The sequence below is a fragment of the Mobula hypostoma genome, chromosome 29 (genome assembly GCF_963921235.1).
Source record: "Mobula hypostoma chromosome 29, sMobHyp1.1, whole genome shotgun sequence".
Taxonomy (NCBI): Eukaryota; Metazoa; Chordata; class Chondrichthyes; order Myliobatiformes; family Myliobatidae; genus Mobula; species Mobula hypostoma.
In genome coordinates this window covers 7,042,419-7,064,303 of record NC_086125.1, presented here as the reverse complement: position 1 = coordinate 7,064,303, position 21,885 = coordinate 7,042,419, and the positions used below count along the sequence as shown (strand labels likewise).

At 43.4% G+C, this 21,885-nt stretch overlaps 1 protein-coding gene across 1 annotated transcript in view; it reads right to left on the bottom strand.

Moving 5' to 3' along the window:
- tyk2 (tyrosine kinase 2) overlaps positions 1–21,885 on the bottom strand; it is a 147,335-nt gene that overhangs the window by 11,927 nt on the left and 113,523 nt on the right. The window contains exons 16-21 of the mRNA XM_063035857.1: positions 19,197–19,348; positions 10,849–10,999; positions 9,471–9,565; positions 8,400–8,592; positions 5,027–5,145; positions 3,968–4,140 (exon numbers count right to left, since the gene is read on the bottom strand). Of these exons, the coding sequence (XP_062891927.1) occupies positions 3,968–4,140; positions 5,027–5,145; positions 8,400–8,592; positions 9,471–9,565; positions 10,849–10,999; positions 19,197–19,348 (883 nt within the window). The remainder of the gene's footprint in view (positions 1–3,967; positions 4,141–5,026; positions 5,146–8,399; positions 8,593–9,470; positions 9,566–10,848; positions 11,000–19,196; positions 19,349–21,885) is intronic.

The window sequence follows — 21,885 nt, the reverse complement described above, 5'->3', positions numbered from 1 at the left end:
CCATAGAGATACGTAGTCTGCTGAGGGCTAGATCTATGGCATTCAAGACCAGTGATCCACAACTACACAAGTCGTCCAGGTACAGCCTATGGAAGGCTATTTTAAGAGTGAAAAAACAATTCCGATTGAAGTTAGAGGCTGAATTGGATGCAAGTCAGCTCTGGCTGGGTTTGCAGGCCATTACTTCCTACAAAGTGAAACTTAACAAAGCTTCACTCCCAGATGAGCTCAATACCTTTTATGCATGCTTTGAAGGGAAGAATAAAACTTCCATGCGGCATCTGATGACTCTAATCTGTCTCAAAGGCTGACATTAGAACATCTTCCAAAATGTCGCAAGACGTCAGGCCCTGATGATATACCAGGTAGGGCTCTCAAAACTTGAGCCAACCAACTGGTGGGAGCGTTCAATTTCTTACTGCTGCAGTCGAAGGTTCCTACCTGCTTCAAGAGGGCATCAATCACACCAGTGCCCAAGAAGAGCGGGGTGAACTGCCTCAATAACCTTCACCCAGTGACACTCATACTGACTGTCATGAAATGCTTTGAGAGGTTGGTCATGGCTAGAATCAACTCCTGCCTAAACGAGGACCTGAACCCACTTCAATTTGCCTATCACCACAATAACTCCACAGTGAATGTAATCTCACTGGCTCATGGACTTGGATCACCTGGACAAAAGTAACACCTACTTTTACCAGGCTGCTGTTTATTGATTGCAACTCAGTATTCAACACAATCATACCCCCATTTCTAATTAACAAGCTCCACAACCTCGGCCCCTGTAACTCCTTCTACAACTGGATCCTTGACTTCCTCAGCAGGTGACCACATTCTGTGTGGACTGGAAATAACATTTCCTCCCACTGACAGTCAACACGAGCGCAACTCAAGGATGCATGCTTAACTCACTGCTCTACTCTCTACACCCACGAATTTGTGGCTAGTCACAGCTCAAATGCCATCTATAAATATACTGACGACACAGCTGCTGTTGGCAGAGTTTCAGATGGTGATGAAGAGGCAGACAGGAATGAGGTAAATCAGGTGGTTGAGTGGGGCCACAACAACCACCTTGCACTCAACTTCAGTAAGTATTAGTAGTGGACCAGGAAGGGGAAGTCAAGGGAACACACACCAATCCTCATTGAGGGATCAGAAGTGGGAAGGGTGAGCAGTTTCAAGTTCATGGGTAGCAACATCTCTGAAGATATATCCTGGGGCCAACATATAGACGCAATTACAAAGAAGGCATGACAGTGGCTATATTTCATTAGCAGTTTGAGAAGACTTGGTATGTCACTCATAAATTTCTACAGATGTACAATAGAAAGCATTCTAACTTGTTGCATTGCCATCTGGTATGGAGGGGACACTGCGCAGGATCGGAAAATGCTGCAGGAAGTTGTAATCTCAGCCAGCTCTCTCATGGGCACTACCTCCCTAGCATCAAGGACACTGTAAAAAGGTGGTGCCTCAAAACGGCGGCCTCCATCATTAAGGACCCCCATCACCCAAGATATGCCCTTTTATCATTAATACCATCAAGGAGGTGCAGGAGCCTAAAGACACACACACACACAATGTTTCAGGAACAGCTTCTTCCCCTCTGCCATAACATTTCTGAATGGACAATGAGTCCATGAACACGACCTCATTATTTTTCCCCTCTCTTTTTGCACTAATTTAATTTTTAATATATACTGCTTATTGTAATTTATAGTTTTATTAAGTATTGCAACATATTGCCGCTGCAAAACAACAAATTTCACAACATATGCCAGTAATATTAAAGCCAGTTCTGATTCTGAAAGGTGAGAAGTTTAAGGGAAACTCCGTCACTCAGAGGGGTGTGAGAGTGTGCCAGCACAAGTGGTGCATGCGAGCTCGATTTCAATGTTTAAGAGAAGTTTGGATAGGCACATGGATGGTAGGGATATGGAGGGCCATGGTCCAGGTGCAGGTTGATGGAAGTAGGCAGTTGAAATGGTTCGGCCTGGACTAGACAGGCCAAAGGGCCTGTTGGCCTGTTTTCATGCTGTACTTTCCTATGACGATGACTCAGAGGGTAACGAACCTTTGGAATTTTTTTTTACTTTTGTGGGTTTAAGAGACTCAGTCATAATATTCATTCAAAACACAAATCTGGACATTAAGGAAGTCGACAGCTGAGGAATTGTGCTGGAAAATGTCTGAAGCAGAAAACAGTCACGTTCTTGACAAATGGTGGAGCAGGCAGCATGGGCTGGATGGCCAACTCCTGTACCTATTTCATGCTTATGATCCCATTGAATGGGAGAGAGAATTACCATGATAAACAGTAACTGAAAGCCAGCAGCAGAATTATGAAGGAATAGATCAGGCTGCCTGTGATGCTCGTTCCAATCACATAGCTGCCAACAACAGTCTCAAGTATTGAATAGCCCCTCGCTCCACAGCACAGCTATTGTATAGTAATGACCCCTGCACAATAACTGTTACAGCACAGACACACTCCTCCATGCTGACCAAGTTACCTACCTGAACTGGTCCCATTTACCTGTGTTTGACCCCAAACCCTTTCTAACCATGCTCCTGTTTAAGTGTCTTCTAGATGTTGTAATTGTACCTGCCTCTACAGATTCCTCTGGCAGATCAAGCTCGGTGTGGAAATGTTACCCTGTTAAATCTCTCCCCTCTCACCTTAAACCTATGGCCTCTAGTTTTAGACTCCCTGAATCTGGAAAAAAGACTGAGCAGTCACCTTACATAAGCCCCTCATGATTTTAGAATCTTCTGTAGGTTATGCCCCAGCCTCTTGAGTCTTGGGCAGAAAGTCTAGCCTGTTCAGCCAATGCTAATGGTTGATGAGAACCTGTTGTAGAGACCACGCTCCTTTGAGCATCAGCACTCAGTGCCCCCTTTGCGGTGAGCTCCGGACCTCAGCTGTCTTTAAATACGGATCGGCTGATTGAGCCTCGAAGAGACAGAAGAACATATCTCCAGCCACATCATCACACTTACAGATAAAGCTGAACCAAAACAATCTCAATGCTGGGGACCAAATATAAAGACAAAATTCAGAAGATCAAGAGGGAGAAATAGAGTTACTACTCCAGACTGATGAATAAATAGATTAACAGTGTTTGAGACAATTCATAGACTAACCGCAGAGAAGAACAACGAACAGGTAACAGTGAGGGGGAAGAGCTGGAGAGTTAAATAACTAACGCAGAGAAGAAGAACAAACAGGTAACAGTGAGGGGGAAGAGCTGGAGAGTTAAAATAACTAAATGGTAATGCAGGATGAAGGGGAATGGCACGGTTGGAAATGAATTTGAAGAATTTCAGAAAGGAACGTTTGGATATTTGGCAAATTGGAAGGCTTGCTGCAACCCCGTCATGCGGTACACCCGAAGGATCCAGGTCACCTGTCAGAGGATTTCCCACCACACCACTCCTTACTCCCCGACACCCCTCCACAGTTCCAGTGCAAGGGTATTGCACTCTCCAAGAGCCAGCAGCTGAAGATCTAACAGCATGACTGGAAACCAGAGAAAGCCACACTCCAACTCTCACTCAACCCGATTTAGAACAAACATAGTTCAAAACTTAACATTAAAGCACACCAATCTTGCTGCAATGGCTTTGAGTGTTCAGTTCTACTGTATACCTCACTGTAGGTGACCTCAATGGCAGAGAGAAATGAAAGAAGGTCCATTGATTACCTGCTCCATGTGGCCATCCGATGTCTTAGGCTGGTCAGTGAACGATTGACAATTATGGAAACTTACACCAGAAACATGCCTACATATGCTTACAAGCCTCCTTGGCTCACTAGCATTCTTTCTTCCCTTCTCACTCGTGTCTTTAACTTTTTCTTAAAACCTTGACAGTTATTTGAACATTCCTTGGTAATATATTCTACATACTTTGTAGAAACAACCAGACCTTTCCAAAGTACCCTTGTTGCTGTGCAAGAGCTTACCAAAACACAGGGCTGTCTCCATCGTCCTTGACTCGGTAGTAGTCCTGGTGCTCAGGGATTGCTTTTGCCAGCCCAAAGTCCCCAATCTTTACCACGTTCTCGTTTTCCACCAGTACGTTTCTTGCAGCCAGGTCACGGTGCACATAACGCTGGGACTGTAGGTAGGACATGCCCTGAATGGTAGCACAAAGAGCAGGAGTCATGGGTCAACCTATAAAAAACACTCTGCTTCATGAAGCAATCTCTCTTCAAGTACCTACTGTCCTTACACTTTTAGTATCACAATATGCTTATGGCTGCTGCTGGCTGGAAGCACAGAAAAGCTTACCACAACAGATTATACTGACGTTCCTTCATCATCAACCCAACTGCACTACAGAAACACCTTCACCATGAGCTGTAGCTCATCCCTGACCTAATGGCACTTGTCGATTGGCAAGAAATGCTGGCTTTACCAAAATCAGCCACTGTCCAAGAATGATTCAGAAAATATATCAGCTGGGGTTACCCACCAAAAGTTCTGTGGAATTATTTGCCGAAACTACGAAAATGAAGACCAAGCTTCAGCTTATTGTTCTAGGCATATATACTCAGGACTCAAATGCCATGAAAGTTACCTTCCTCAGCAGCAGCACAGTACATTACAAGCGCAACTTAATATAGTAATACACACAAAATGCTGGAGGAGCTCAGCGGATCAGGCAGCATCTATGAAAAAGAGTAAACAGTTGGCATTTCAGGCTGAGAAGGGTCCAGCACTTTGTGTGTATTACTTTGATTTCCAGCATCTGCAGATCTTCTCTTGTTTGTGATAACTTAATATAGACTTAACATAAGCTAATGCAAGAAAATAAACACAAATAAATATAACAACATTAGTGCAAGTTGAGAGAAAAAGAAATATACTTTGAGATAGTGTTCGTGTTTTTCAGGTCGTTTCAAGAACCTGATTGTAGTGAGAAGAAATTTATTAAAGATGCTTGTTAACTTGATTGCCATCTATGGTCTGGACAGATCTGTAACAGTGCAAAGAAAACACACAAATAAGTATTGTTTTACCTGACAAATCTGCTGTGCAAACAATAGGAGCTGCCCAAGTCCCACGCTGTGCTTCGGGAGGTAGTCCCGCAGACTGCCCAGTGGCAGGTATTCCATGATCAGCTGTACAATCTGCCCTCCTAAGAAAATAAGCAGGCCAGATATCTGTTAAAGGCTGACAGTTGTGCACTCACTCTTGCTGAGATTCTGACAACAGTACAAATACCTTGACTGTAAGAATGCATTGTTACAGGTAAGTGGAGAACAAGACCATCTCCATTAATCAATTCTTTGGCTGTGATGAAAGCAGCCGTTTCCCAGGGCTAATTGATTTTCTTATGGAATAGTGACAGCAAACACAAATATCATGAAACACTGCACACTGCTCAGAAAGGCTTGAGCCCTCACCTGTCAATACATGGAGAAGGAACTCATTCAATATCGATTACTGTTCTGGGACCATATGAAGACACTTTTATCCTCACAAACTCTAACCATCTCCTGTTGAGTTCCATTTTGTCTGAGATCACCAGCTGCATTTCAGCTTGTGTCAAGAAATATCAGGTCTCATCCCAGTGGTTAGTAAGTGCTTATAGTACTGTGCAAAAGTCTTAGGTATGTGTGTGTAAAATAAATATGTACACACACACACATACACATCAGGGTTGGATGTGTCTGCACCCATGCAACTCCCTACCCCTGGTACTCCTCTGCCACCTGTCCCTCATCATTCCTGACATCCTTTGCTCCTGCCAGATTTACGAACTTGCTCTCTGCACTACATTCACAAATACAGTATTGTTCAAAAGTCTTAGGCACCCTAGGTAGATGTTTATATGTACCTAAGACTTTTGCATAGTACTGTACATCAGAGAGGAGGCAGATGCACTTCTTTCTCAGCTGCCTTTTTGTGGATCTTGAAATTTCTTTCTGAAGTGTGGTTATTAGCTTTTTCAACAACCTTAAGAAAAATCTGTCATGGCAGAGACTGTCAAGACAATTTTATTGAAGTTTCCAGCAACTGTAGCTTAAAAAAAAAATCACTTCTAATTTTGCCCCATCTTCTTGCAGTGATTTGTTCTCCAGTCTGTACATATCCCATAGCCAAGGTCCTTCACCCTGTTCACAGTAACTGCCTTCCTCTGGAAATTCAATTCTTATTAATGTCAGTTTCTAACTTTTATAGACTTGTAAATAAGCAGAAAGAAGCCACTCAAACTGTTTTATAAGCTCATCCAACTGCAAGCTCCTCTCTGTACCCAAAACTACTTTTCAACACCTTATCAAAGAATGATCTATCTCTGCCCTCAAAAACTCAAATTCTGCTTGCACCACCTCTTCAGGAAAACCACAAAGATTCATAACTCTTGGTGAAAAATTAACATCTCTGCCCTTTTTGCTTCAGGTCCTCCTTAGAAGAGGCAAAAATCTCTCCAAATCCAGCATGTCAAGACTTGTAAGGACACTGCTAAATCAAATTCCCTCTCATTTTTCTAAGCACCAGGAAATAACAGCCCAGCCCGTTCAATTTTTCTTCAGAGAACAACCCACCCATTGCAGGAACCTGCCCATGCAGAACCGTTTCCAATGAATTAACCTCCTTCTTTAAACAGTACTCCAGAAGTGGTCTCACTAATGCCACATATAACTGAAGCATAACCTCTTCACTTTTGGATTCAATTCCCTAACAGAACAACACAATATCATTATTTTCCCAATTGCTGTACCAACGCACTACATTTTTGTGAGACATGAATTAGAGCACCTAAATTTCTCTGTATTGCAGAGAGCACCATTTAAATAATACTGCTTCTTCTTTATTTTTCTTGACAAATCGTCATGTCTTTGCACTCACTGAGTATATTCATATTCCTTTATCATCTCCGCACATCGTCTTCAATACTTTGCTTTAGAAACCATTAGTGAGATTGCTTCTGGAGCATGCACGCTTCAAAGAGGGATGTTAACACGCATAATGCAGTTTAATAGTATCATAGAATGGACAAGTTTAAAGAAAAATTGGACCTTATTAACTATAAAATGCTGTGAATCCAGCTTCTGTGATGCATTACTCATGACATCATGCCAACCAGGAAAAGACTCTTTTCTAACCACGGTAATTTGTCAAGCTTGTTTTATTTCCAATTACTCTTCTACATCTTTATTTAAGGTCACCTCTGCCTCACCTTCTGACTTAGTTATTCCTCTCCTTCTCACAAGATCAGAAAGTAGAAGCAGGAATGGACCACCCAGCCCTCAAGTACGCTCCCCCAATATGATCACATCTGATCCATCCCAGGCTTCATCATTTGTATTCCAGTTCCCCACAGCCCCCAACCTCCTCTTTAAATATCTCCAATGGCCTAGCCTCCATAACCCTTTGGGTTAGAGAATTCCAGAGATTCGCCATCCTCTATGGAATCAGCTGCCACAGGAAGTGGTTGAGATACATACAATAACAACATTTAAAAGACACATGAGCAGGAAAGGGATATTCGCCAAATACGACTAGCTTAGATGAACATTTGGACGAGTTGGGCCTAAGAACCTGTTTCCATACTGTCCTACTTGATGAGTCTCCAAGCCTGCCCCTCAATGAGCAGTAGAACATCCTTGTTAAATGCTCAGTATCACCCAAAGCAAAAAGAGCCAGTCACTTCATTCGCCAAGATGAGACCAGTCTCAGGAGCAACACCTTAACATTCCGGCTGGGGACCCCCTAGCCTGATGGAATGAATATCAATTTCTCCTTCCAATGAACAAAATTTCCCTCCCCCACCTCCTTCCTCGATTCCCCATTCTGACCTTTTACCTCTTCTCACCTGCCTATCACTTTCCCTGGGTCCCCTCCTCCTTCCCTTTCTCCTATTGTCAACTCTCTTCTATCAGTTTCTTTCTTCTCCAGCCCTTGACCGTTCCCACCCACCCGACTTCACCAATCACCTTCCAGCTAACATCTTTCCCTTCCCCCCCACTTCTTTTATTCTTGCATCTCCCCCGTTCCCTCTCAGACCTGAAGAAGGCTGTCGGCCTGAAACATTAATTTTTCCATAGATGCTGCCTTTTTGTGTGTGCTGCAGTCATTTCATTTGTTGCACAGGGGATCCTACTGAGGGCTGTTTAGCTGTACCATCTATACCTGACCATCTATATATCTTATTTCACTGTCAGACACTGTGGGACTTAATAAGCAATGGCAGGTACTGCACAAGTTCCCTCCACTTTTACCTGGCTCCCAGAGGAACTACGAGAGTCCTCACTCATGCCATAGCACAGCACAGTTATTTCTTAACCTAGATGTTCCCTGCTCTGTAGGCAATAAGGTTACACACCAGTGGAACCGGCGATAAAAGCAAAGCTGATGGCAAACATCTATCAATGCTTCTTATGTTACCTTGTTCACTGCTGCTTCCTTTGTACTTGACAATGTTATCATGGTAGAGTGTTTTCAGAATCTCGATCTCTCGGGTCCAGCTCGTACGGAGTTCTTCGCCACAATCTGACTTCAGTGATTTCACCGCCACCACTTCCCCTGTGCCATCATTAAATGGGTCATAGATGTACAGACCCACCTTGCCAAAATGGCCCTGAAATGGTCAATAATTTATATCACGATGTTTCCTTGTCATTCTCTGCACCATCACTCCCCAGCACCAGTCACTTTCTACTGTTGGAACTGCCCATTCTTCCTGAGAGCTGAAAGGCCTACTGTCAAGGTATTAGTTTAAAGGAGGAGTGGGTTGTCAGTCGAGGTCACCAACACTCACAAACCCAGGGATGCTCAAAGAGTAACACTGCAGCAGCCCTTACTGATGATCAGGGGTACAAATCTGTAACCACTCAAGCTCAGAGGCTGAAGCCAACAGAAGTTCCCTTAACATAACCACAACTTTGACCATATTGAGACAGGACATTTACAAAAGGTTCTGCATTGTCTGCTCAGATAATGGGGGGTAACCAGTTCTCAGCTGTTCAGCATCAATTTAGAGCACGGGGCGGGGGGGGGGGCGGTGATCATCATCATTCCAAACTTATCGCTGCTGTTTTGAACAGACTCCACTCCAACTGTCTCCTTATGAAGTCCTCACCCTGAGGGGCATCAGTACGGAACAAAAATATGATCCTCAGGACAAAGATGAAACCAAGTCACCTTATTGAGAGGAGGATCCAAGAGATTTCTGAATTCACTCTCATCAACACTACACTAAATGCTATCACTGGGTATGACCCCATTTCCTGCATCGGTATTCCCCTTTCAACAAATGCAAACTTCACATATAAGCAGAGTCTGCACAGACATTGCACTGAAACAAGGGGACTGATTCCAGAACCACTCTGTTCAGTGAGTAGATATTGCATAATGGACCTAATCACACAAATACTCAATAGTTGAACCTTGGCACAGGAGTTTAATAGGCATCCGCAGGCAATCCAACAGTGAGGATAAAGGTGCAAAGAACCTCACCTCTCCAAGATCTCGGACTTTCTTCAAGTAGCGTTTCTGGAAGACAGTGGGGTCGGAGACTGTAGGCACAGAGTTTTCGCATGAAATATCTGGATCTAGGACAAAACAGGTCACAGAAGGTTAGAACTTGACAGCAGCAAGGCTGTGGGTGGTCCAGGAGTAAAACATACCTCAGTTCACCTTTCCAACACTTCACACTCTCCTCCCTCTTCAATACACAAAATCCCAAGATTTGAAGTTGCCCAGTATGAGTAGAAGTAGTACAGAGCTTGATAGACTCCTTTCGAATTCATTCCCCCAAATCTTTACTGCAGTCCACAGTTCACTATACATTGTCCAGGAAATGGGTACAGAACACAGATAGAACTGTACGGCACAGTACAGGCCCTTCAGCCCACTGTTGTTTTGACCTTTAAACCTACTCCAAGATCAATCTAACCCTTCACTCTCACATAAACCTTATTTCTTACATCCTTGTGCCTATATGAGTCTCTAAAATGTCTCTATTGTATTCTCATTTTTTATCTTGTTATTTCATGCTCATTATTTATTACTATTTTTATACATGTATTTGCATAGTGTGTTGTCCATTGATCCTGTTTATTTACTGTTCTATAGATTTGCTAAGTATACTAGCAGAAGAAGAATCTCAGGGTTGAATGTGGTGACATGTATGTACTTTGATAATAAAATTTACTTTGACTTTGTATCAGCTTCTACCACCATCTCCAGCAATACCTTCCACATACTTACCACTCCATGCTAAAAACAAACTACCTCAGATATCCCCTTATACTTTCCTCCAATCACCTTAAAATTATGCCTCTTGTATTAGCCACTTCTGCCCTGGGAAAAAGTCACTGCCTTTCCACTCTATCCACATCTCTTATCATCTTGTACACCTCTAATAAGCATCAAGTATCAACTATCACATAGTTAACTCCCAAAAAGTGTGTCAACCAAACAGGAGCCACTCTTGATTCCTAATCTTTTTTAATCCCAACTTTAAGGAGTCACTGTTCATTCAAGTAACTAATATCTAACTAATGACAACACTGTGGTCCTTTACAATGGCAGCATTTTGTTTTTTCTTTACAAATTCCAAAAAGTCCCCTTCAAAGGACTTCATAGTGAAGAAGTTCTTGGAATAAATCCTGTATTTTCTGTGCCTGGCTGGTTTTGGAGGAGGAACTGGAGAACTGATGAAGTTTACATCCTCTCATGAACAAATGCAGGAAAAGGCGGTGATCACTGAGCAGCCGAACCCTCATACTGCTGGAATGAGCTGATCCCTTACTTTGTGATCAGGCACTGCCCACTTCTCATCTACCACTAACAAAGGCTCACAGAGGAAGCAGGAGTCGGAGAGAGTACGTACTTTGTTGTTGCAACAGTGTGAGCTCCCGCAGTATTGTCCTGAATGATGGCCGCTGGTTTGGCTCATAGCTGTGGCACAGGCTGTTCAGGTCTGCAAGTTCTTTACAGGATGGTTCTGGAAGATTTCCTTTCATCTCATAAAACCTCTCTTTCTGTAATAGGATTGAAAAAAGACATTACACACAATCTGACACAATGTTCGCAGCAGCTCAGTGCGCCCCACAGTCATCGCTGGCGCAGAAAGCTGCGACTTCAAACTCCATGCCAGACTCGAAAACTAAAATGTACACTGATGCTCCCAGGCAGAACTGAAGGGATGCAGCCCTGTCACAAATTCAGGTCTTTTTCTACTGAATACTAAAGCAAGTACCCGAAAAAGGACAACAATATAATGAAGGATCCCACCCGCTTAGCTCATAGATTGTTTGTCCCACTTCCATCATGGAAGGGGCTGCGCAGCATTCATGGCATGACCACTAGACTCTAAAACAGTTACTCCCCCCAAGCCATCAGGCTGATCAACACCTCCACCCATTAACCCCCACCACCACTACATCCACATCAGACACCGCTCTCCACAGCCCCTCAGCACACTTCATACCCCCCATGCACTGCCACTTTATGCTTACACACACCTCATAGCTACACTGACACTGTTACTGTCCTTTTGTTTTTTTTAAATAATTCCTACTGATACCTAGAAGAGTTTCTCTTGCCAAGTATCACTTATGTTCAGGCACTCCTGCATAAAATCAGCCGATCCTTATAAGGTAATTTTATATACAGTTGCAAGAAAAGGTTTGTGAACCTTTTGCTATTACCTGGTTTTCTGTATTAATTACTTATAAAATATGTTCTGATCTCCATCTAAGTCACAATAATAGACAATCACAATCTGCCTAAACTAATAACACATAAACAATTGTACTTTTCATCAATACTGAGTGCACCATTTAAACGATCACAGTCTAGGTTCAAAAAAGTATGTGAACCCCTGGGGTAATGCCTTCTATAAAAACTACTTGGAGTCAGGTATTCTAATCAATGAGATGAGATTGGAGGTGTGGGTTGTAGAGGTGCCCTGCTGTATTAAAAAAACACACAAAGTCAGATTACTGACACAGCCTGCTCTTCTCAAGAAAGATCTGTTTATGTGCACCACACCACGATCAAAACAACTTTTAGAAGAGTAATTGTAGAGGTGCATAAAGCTGGAAAAGGCTACAAAAGCATTTCTAAAGACCTGAGTGTTCATCAGTCCACAGTAAGAGAAATTGTCTACAAATGTAGAAAACTGTTGCTACTCTCCTTGGGAGTGGGTGTCCTGCAAAGATCACACCAACAGCCCAATATGCAATGCTGAAGCAGGTGAAAAAGAACTCGAGGGTAACACCGGAAGATCTGCAGAAATCTCTAAAACTTGCTAAAGTCTCTATTCTTGTGTCCACTACAAGGTACACATTGAACAACAAAGGTGCTCATGGAAGGACACCATGGAGGAAACCACTGGTCTCCAAAAAAGCATCGCTGCACGTCTCAAGTTTGCAAAAGACCACCTGGATGTTCTACAGCGCTTCTGGGATAATGTTCTGTGGACGGATGAGACAAAATTTGAACTTTTTGACAGAAATGGACACTGCTATGCTCAGAGGAAAAAGGGCACTGCCCACCAACACCGAAATTTCATCCCTAACTGTGAAGCATGGTGGAAGGAACATCATGGTTTGGGGCTGCTTTGCTGTCTCAGGGCCTGGACAGCTTGCAACTGTTGAGGGAACAATTAATGAAAAATTGTTATCAGGACATTTTACAGGAGAATGTCAGGGTAGCGGTCCATCACTTGAAGCTTAAGAGAAACTGGATGATGCAACGAGACAATGATCTAAAACACAAGAGTACTTCAACAACAAAATGATTTAAAAAGATGAAAATTATTGTTTTGGAATGGCCAAGTCAGAGTTCAGACCTTAAGCCACTTAAGCCTGTGACATGACCTGAAAAGGGCTGTTCATGCAAGGTATCCCGGAAATATTGATGAACTGAAATGGTTTTGTATGGAGGACTGGTCTAAAATTCCTTCTTGCGTTGTACAAGTCTGATCACAGGAAACATTTGGTGGAGGTTATTGCTGCTAAAAGGAGGTTCACCTACTTTTTCCAGCCTGTATTGTGAATGATTAAACAATGTGTTCAATGAAGATATGTAAATACAATTTAGTTTAGGCAGATTGTGTCTGTTTATTATTGTGATATAGATGAAGTTCAGAACACATTTTGTGACTAATTAATGCAGAAAACCAGGTAATTGCAGAGTTCAAAGCTTTTTCTTGCAACTGGATATACTTACTGTAATTCAGTGTTTTTCTATATTATCATGTATTCCATTGTACTGTTGCAACAAAATTAACAAATTTCATGACATATGCCGGTGATATTAAACCTGATTTGCCAGCTGGTGGCGTAGTGGTACCAGCACCGGACTTCGGAGCGAAGGCTCCTGAGTTCGAATCCAGCCGGCTCCCTTGCACGCTTTCCATCCGTGCTGGGTTGAGCGTCGAGCTAGCAACTCAGCCTCGTAAAATTAAGAAAGCCTGCTTAAAAAATGCCGTCATGACGGCGTTCCGATGACTCCACTCAGAGTTAAGGGCTTTCTTCTTCATTAAACCTGATTGTGATTCTGAATAACTTTCCAATTTGTCACTTGGAGACAGGAGAGGAAAATAAAATAATTTGAAACAGTGATGTAACAATGTACATGTGGAGAGAGAAGAAGCAAGGTCATGTACTTCATAGAAATATAGAAAACTTACGGCACAATACAGGCCTTTCGGCCCACAAAGTTGTGCCGAACATGTCCCTACCTTAGAAATTACTAGGCTTACCCATAGCCCTCTATTTTTCTAAGCTCCATGTACCTATCGAAAAGTCTCTTTAAAAGACCCTATCATATCCGCCTCCACCACTGTTGCCGGCAGCCCATTCCAAGCACTCACCACTCTCTGAGTAAAAAACTTACCCCTGGCATCACCTCTGTACCTACTTCCCAGCACCTTAAACCTGTGTCGTCTTGTGGCAACCATTTCAGCCCTGAGAAAAAGCCTCTGACTATCCACACGATCAATGCCTCTCATCATCTTATACACCTCTACCAGGTCACCTCTCATCCTCTGGCACTCCAAGGAGAAAAGGCCGAGTTCACTCAAAATGTTTTCATAAGGCATGCTCCCCAATCCAAGCAACATCCTTGCAAATCTCCTCTGCACACTTCCTATGGTTTCCACATCCTTCCCGTAGTGAGGCGACCAGAACTGAGCACAGTACTCCAAGTGGGGTCTGACCAGGGTCCTATATAGCTGAAACATTACCTCTTGGCTCTTAAACTCAAACTGACGATTAATGAAGGCCAATGCACCGTATGCCTTCTCAACCACAGAGTCAACCTGCGCAGCTGCTTTGAGCGTTCTATGGACTCGGACCCTAAGATCCTTCTAATCCTCCACAGCCAAGAGTCTTACCATTAATACTATATTCTGTCATCATATTTGACCTACCAAAATGAACCACCTTACACTTATCTGGATTGAACTCCATCTGCCACTTCTCAGCCCAGTTTTGCATCCTATCAATGTCATGCTGTAACATCTGACAGCCCTCCACACTATCCACAACACCCCCAACCATTGCGTCATCAGCAAACTTATTAACCCATCCCTCCCCTTCCTCATCCAGGTCATTTATAAAAACCACCAAGAGTAAGGGTCCCAGAACAAATCCCTGAGGCACACCACTGGTCACCGACCTTCATGCAGAATATGTCCCGTCTACAACCATTCTTTGCCTTCTGTGGGTAAGCCAGTTCTGGATCCACAAAGCAATGTCCCCTTGGATCCCATGCCTCCTTACTTTCTCAATAAGCCTTGCATGGGGTATCTTATTAAATGCCTTGCCGAAATCCATATACACTACATCTACTGCTCTTCCTTCATCAATGTGTTTTAAATCAGATGAAATAATGTTCTTCCAGTTTACATTGGGTCTTTTTGGAGCAGTGGAGGAAGCTGAAGACAGAAATCAGAGTGAGAATGAGATGGAGAATTAACCTAACTGTTGAACTGGAGCTCGGGCCGCTCTATCAGCCTGAACAGATGTGTTCTTCAAATCATTCTTTAGTTGGGTTCTCCATTGTGGAGAGACAAATCTTAGCAAAAAGCGCAAAACACCAAACTGGAGGAAGTGCAAGAGAATGGCTGTTTTCCCTGAAAGAACTGTTCGGGTCCCTGAATGATGGAAAGAGAGAAAAGGGCCAAGTATTGCATCTTCGGTGGTTGCATGGGAAAATAAGGAGATTATTCAATGGCAATAGAAAAGATAATCTGAGACTTGTAATGAGATCTAGAATGCTCTGAGGAGCAGAAGATATATCTGGTAGTCAAAATCCAATGGAGGGACAGGAAGTAAGAAAGATCTGTTGGATGTGAAGCCCAATAAGGTGGAAGGGGAACCCTATCCTTGTTCTGGATGGGAAGGAGGAAGTGAGAGAAGAAAAAGACCAGACACAATTGACAGCCCAATGATAAAGTATCAGACATTCTTAAAGATACCTGTTTCCAGTCCACAAGGGTGGACTTGAGCTTCCTGTTTCTTGTCACTTTAATTCCTTATCCCATTCTCAATGTAACCTGCGTCTTCATCCTCTTAATGCTCCACTGATGTCTAAGGCAAACTCTAGGAAAGAATATTCATTTCTTGTCCTACTAGGTTACAGCCATGGGAATTAATACTGAATTTAATAATATCAGGTATTTTCTCCCAAGGAATGTAGTTGTATCCTTCTACTTAAATTTATTTTATAATTTTGTCACTAACTGTTGATTTTAAGGTAGTCAGTATCTTGATAAGATAGTGATTACTTTAAAGTCTGAATGTTATCACAGACATTCCTTCTGTTTTTAAAAATCAGTGTGCAATCACAGACAACAACAAAGTGAACATTCTCTAACATAACTAGCTCTGTTCTGACTTTACCTGTTGAATTACAGAAGAGAGGCAAAGGTTTTTAAGCACAATATTCCTCAATCCTAAACCCAATCAACCCTAGTCCTCAAGGTTCACATGGTCTGGGTTGGGAAATCCACCGTTAATGGCTGGGACAAGGTTGTCAGGCAGCCCTCCAAACCAGACAGTGGTATGTAGCAGACCAACAGGGAACTCAAACAAAACAGGAGAAAATAAAGTTTGAACTCAAACATGCCAGCTGCATCTTGCTAAACAAACTGACCTCAAAGATATTTAACCAGGAACTAATAAGATTCCACCTTGGTCAACAGAGTTCTTGATGGAACTAAGAACTTCACGTTTTGGGGAAACTAGTTTAACCTGAAAAATCTCTCCCCAGAATGTTTTCAAGACTAGAAGTGTGGGAAAACTCAAAACTCTACACCAGGTCTAACAAGTTTGAGTTAGACATACAGACCAAGGAAGGTGGACACAGTTAGCTTGCAAGTCAGCCATGATATGATGAATTATGAAAGTAATTAGTGTAGAATGGTGACATTCAATTTGTTCACAACTGGGACCACAGGCAGCTCACCTTTGTAGACAAGGCCAGAAATTAAATCTATCAGTTCTTCTTGTTTCCCCTCCCTCCTACAATGTATAGCACTCAAACACTCAGCCTTGGTATTGATTGACTAATGCTGGCTTTCTAATCTTGGCAGCATTCCTCAAATGCTCCCCAGTTCATTCTCTCCACCTCACCAGAAAGTGGTGACTTTCTCACACTGAAGACCATCAGCCCATGAGCCCTGTGCCTGTCGTCTGATGCAGATGTCCAGCTTTGCCCTTACAAACTTTTCCTTATAACTCAGTGGGGCGGGAGGGTGGGGAGAGAGAATACTCTTCACTTGTAATTGCCTTCCAGAAATTTCTATGGAATCTGCTTCCACCACCCTTCCTGGTGGCATGACAAATGAGGTGAAGAATTTTCCCTCTCATTCTTTTCCCCAAAAGTATTAAATCCACATCTTTGGGTTACACAGACACAGTGGCATGCAAAAGTTTGGGCACCCCAGTCAAACTTTCTGTTACTGTGAATAGCTAAGCGAGTAAAAGAAGACCTGATTTCCAAAAGGCATGAAGTTAAAGATGACACGTTTCTTTAATATTTTAAGCAAGATTATTTTTTTTATTTCCATCTTTTACAGTTTCAAAATAACAAAAAAGGAAAAGGGCCCAAAGCAAAAGTTTGTGCACCTTGCATGGTCAGTACTTAGTAACACCCCCTTTGGCAAGTATCACAGCTTGTAAATGCTTTCTGTAGCCAGCTAAGAGTCTTTCAATTCTTGTTTGGGGGATTTTCGCCCATTCTTCCTTGCAAAAGGCTTCTAGTTCTGTAAGATTCTTGGGCCGTCTTGCATGCACTGCTCTTTTGAGGTCTATCCACAGATTCTCGATGATGTTTAGGTCGGGGGACCATGAGGGCCATGGCAAAACCTTCAGCTTGCGCCTCTTGAGGTAGTCCATTGTGGATTTTGAGGGGGGTGTTTAGGATCATTATCCTGTTGTAGAAGTCACCCTCTTTTCATCTTCAGCTTTTTTTTTACAGACGGTGTGATGTTTGTTTTCAGAATTTGCTGGTATTTAATTGAATTCATTCTTCCCTCTACCAGTGAAATGTTCCCCGTGCCACTGGCTGCAACACAAGCCCAAAACATGATCGATCCACCCCCATGCTTAACAGTTGGAGAGGGGTTCTTTTTATGAAATTCTGCACCCTTTTTTCTCCAAACATACCTTTGCTCATTGTGGCCAAAAAGTTCTATTTTAACTTCATCAGTCCACAGGACTTGTTTCCAAAATGCATCAGGCTTGTTTAGATGCTCCTTTGTAAACTTCTGACGCTGAATTTTGTGGTGAGGACGCAGGAAAGGTTTTCTTCTGATGACTCTTCCATGAAGGTCAGATTTATGCATGTGTTGCTGCACAGTAGAACAATGCCCCACCACTCCAGAGTCTGCTAAATCTTCCTGAAGGTCTTTTGCAGTTAAAAAGGAGTTTTGATTTGCCTTTCTAGCAATCTTATGATCAGTTCTCTCGGAAAGTTTTCTTGGTCTTCCAGACCTCAACTTGACCTCCACCGTTCCTGTTAACTGCCATTTCTTAATTACATTACGAACTGAAGAAACGGGTACCTGAAAATGGTTTGCTATCTTCTTATAGCCTTCTCCTGCTTTGTGGGCATCATTTATTTTAATTTTCAGAGTGCTAGGCAGCTGCTTAGAGGAGCCCATGGCTGCTGATTGTTGGGACAAGGTTTCAGGAGTGAGGGTATTTATAAAGCTTTGAAATTTTCATCACCTGGCCTTTCCTAATGATGATTGTGAACAAGCTATTTAAAGTCTGAGACCTTGGTAAAAGTTATCTGAGAGCTCAAATCTCTTGGGGTGTCCAAACTTTTGCATGGTGCTCCTTTCCTTTTTTTCACTCTAAAAAATTGTACAAAACAAAAATAATACACTAATCTTGCTTAAAATGTTGAAAAAGAATATTTTGTCTTTAACTTTATGACTTTTGGAGATCAGTTCATCTTCTACTCACTTAACTATTCACGGTAACAGAAATTTTGACCGGGGTGCCCAAACGTACGTGCGTGCGTGCAGCCAACATGCCATCCAGTTTGAATTGTCCAAATTCAAAAGGGCCCAGCTACATCTGACTCCGTCACTTCAGCTTCTATTTACATTACTGTGCCCTGAGCACATAAAAGAAAGCAACTAAGTGAAATGAAAAACTGTCTTCTCATTCAGCATTAACACCCAACTCTTGTTCCCTACTCCGAATGCCTACCCCTTCATACCCAGTGTTATTGGTCCCCTAGTTTGGGCACAGAACAGGTTAAGATCAGCTCTAATTGTGCTGTTTTGATGAGTTATTACTCAATTTTTGCTTCCAGTCAATTTTAATCAATATCAAGCTGGCATGATAGCTTAGCGGTTAGTGTAACTCTTTACAGCACCAGCGATCACAAGTTCAGGATGCAATGCTCACTGCTGTAAGAAATTTGTATGCTCATCCTGTAACCTCACGAGTTTCCTCTGAGAACTCCAGTTTCCTTCCAATTCCAAGTAAACGACAGAGGTTATGGTTAGTAAGCTGTGAGCATGTTATATTGCATTGGAAGCATGGTGACACATATGGCTTTCCCCCAGCACACCTGGACTTGTTAGTTGTTGACGCAAGTCACACATCTCACTGTATGCGTCTGCGTACATAAAGGTAATCTTATAATCTTTTGCAGGTCAGCCCTATCACTACCCTCCATGCCCCATCCCACATTAATATTGCAGTTTACCTCTGACAGAGTTCGTTCCTTCAGCGGAACCTCCCCACTGCAACAGATCTCCAGCACTGTTGTTCCAAAGCTCCATTTGTCGGCACCCAGGCTTAACTTGTTAACGTTCTGGACACATTCTGGGGCAATCCAAGGTATTCGCTCCACCCGCTCTAGAAAATCAAGGATGAGCACAAATTATGGATTTCTCCAAACACTAAGAATCCTTTGTTGCTTAATCCAAACAATATAAAGAATAGGCAAGGGGAGTGCATGGAAATGGAAGCGAGCAAGCAGTGGTACCCTCACTGTGTTTGTGAGCTTCCCATCTACCTGGCTACACCACTTGCATACTTAACACTTACAGTATAAAATTCCTTCAGTGCAACAAAACGTTCTAACACGCTCACAATGGAGTGATCAAATAAAACTTGACACCAAACCACAGAGAAAGATATCAGGGTCAAGGGGATTGATTAACTAATGTTAAAGTCTGCCTCCAAAGTGGCACAAAAAGGCAGAGAGAGCAAGGATTTAAATGGAAGGGATTTGAAAATAGTCAGATTTTAAAAGGACAAACAACAGGAATTCTGCAGATGCTGGAAATTCAAGCAACACACATCAAAGTCGCTGGTGAACGCAGCAGGCCAGGCAGCATCTCTAGGAAGAGGTACAGTCGACGTTTCAGGCCGAGACCCTTCGTCAGGACTAACTGAAGGAAGAGTAAGAGATTTGAAAGTGGGAGGGGGAGGGGGAGATCCAAAATGATAGGAGAAGACAGGAGGGGGAGGGATGGAGCCAAGAGCTGGACAGGTGATTGGCAAAAGGGATACGAGAGGATCATGGGACAGGAGGTCCGGGAAGAAAGACAAGGGGGGGGGACCCAGAGGTTGGGCAAGGGGTATATTCAGAGGGACAGAGGGAGAAAAAGGAGAGTGAGAGAAAGAATGTGTATATAAAAATAAATAACAGATGGGGTACAAGGGGGAGGTGGGGCATTAGTGGAAGTTAGAGAAGTCAATGTTCATGCCATCAGGTTGGAGGCTACCCAGACGGAATATAAGGTGTTGTTCCTCCAACCTGAGTGTGGCTTCATCTTTACAGTAGAGGAGGCCGTGGATAGACATATCAGAATGGGAATGGGATGTGGAATTAAAATGTGTGGCCACTGGGAGATCCTGCTTTCTCTGGCGGACAGAGCGTAGGTGTTCAGCAAAGCGGTCTCCCAGTCTGCGTCGGGTCTCGCCAATATATAAAAGGCCACATCGGGAGCACCGGACGCAGTATATCACCCCAGCCAACTCACAGGTGAAGTGTCACCTCACCTGGAAGGACTGTCTGGGGCCCTGAATGGTGGTAAGGAGGAAGTGTAAGGGCATGTGTAGCACTTGTTCCGCTTACACGGATAAGTGCCAGGAGGGAGATCAGTGGGGAGGGGTGGGGGGGACGAATGGACAAGGGAGTCGCGTAGGGAGCGATCCCTGCGGAAAGCGGGGGGGGGGTGGGAGGTAAAGATGTGCTTAGTGGTGGGATCCCATTGGAGGTGGCAGAAGTTACGGAGAATAATATGTTGAATCCGGAGGCTGGTGGGGTGGTAGGTGAGGACCAGAGGAACCCTATTCCTAGTGTGGTGGCGGGAGGATGGAGTGAGAGCAGATGTACATGAAATGGGGGAGATGCGTTTAAGAGCAGAGTTGATAGTGGAGGAAGGGAAGCCCCTTTCTTTAGAAAAGGAGGACATCTCCCTCGTCCTAGAATGAAAAGCCTCATCCTTAGAGCAGATGCGGCAGAGACGGAGGAATTGCGAGAAGGGGATGGCATTTTTGCAAGAGACAGGGTGAGAAGAGGAATAGTCCAGATAGCTGTGAGAGTCAGTAGGCTTATAGTAGACATCAGTGGGTAAGCTGTCTCCAGAGACAGAGACAGAAAGATCTAGAAAGGGGAGGGAGGTGTCGGAAATGGACCAGGTAAACTTGAGGGCAGGGTGAAAGTTGAAGGCAAAGTTAATAAAGTCAACGAGATCTGCATGCGTGCAGGAAGCAGCGCCAATGCAGTCGTTGATGTAGCGAAGGAAAAGTGGGGGACAGATACCAGAATAGGCAAGGAACATAGATTGTTCCACAAACCCAACAAAAAGGCAGGCATAGCTAGGACCCATACGGGTGCCCATAGCTACACCTTTAGTTTGGAGGAAGTGGGAGGAGCCAAAGGAGAAATTATTAAGAGTAAGGACTAATTCCGCTAGACGGAGCAGAGTGGTGGTAGAGGGGAACTGATTAGGTCTGGAATCCAAAAAGAAGCGTAGAGCTTTGAGACATTCCTGATGGGGGATGGAAGTATATAGGGACTGGACATCCATGGTGAAAATAAAGCGGTGGGGGCCAGGGAACTTAAAATCATCGAAAAGTTTAAGAGCGTGAGAAGTGTGACGAACATAGGTAGGAAGGGATTGAACAAGGGAGGATAAAACCGTGTCGAGGTATGCAGAAACGAGTTCGGTGGGGCAGGAGGAAGCTGAGACAATAGGTCGGCCAGGACAGGCAGGTTTGTGGATCTTGGGTAGGAGGTAGAAACGGGAAGTGCGGGGTGTGGGAACTATAAGGTTGGTAGCAGTGGATGGGAGATTTTAGAAGGACATTGCTCAAACATGAGGCTGAAAGGAAATAGCAAGCTTCTCTGTGCCAAGTTATTATGTTTCCTGTACAGGACT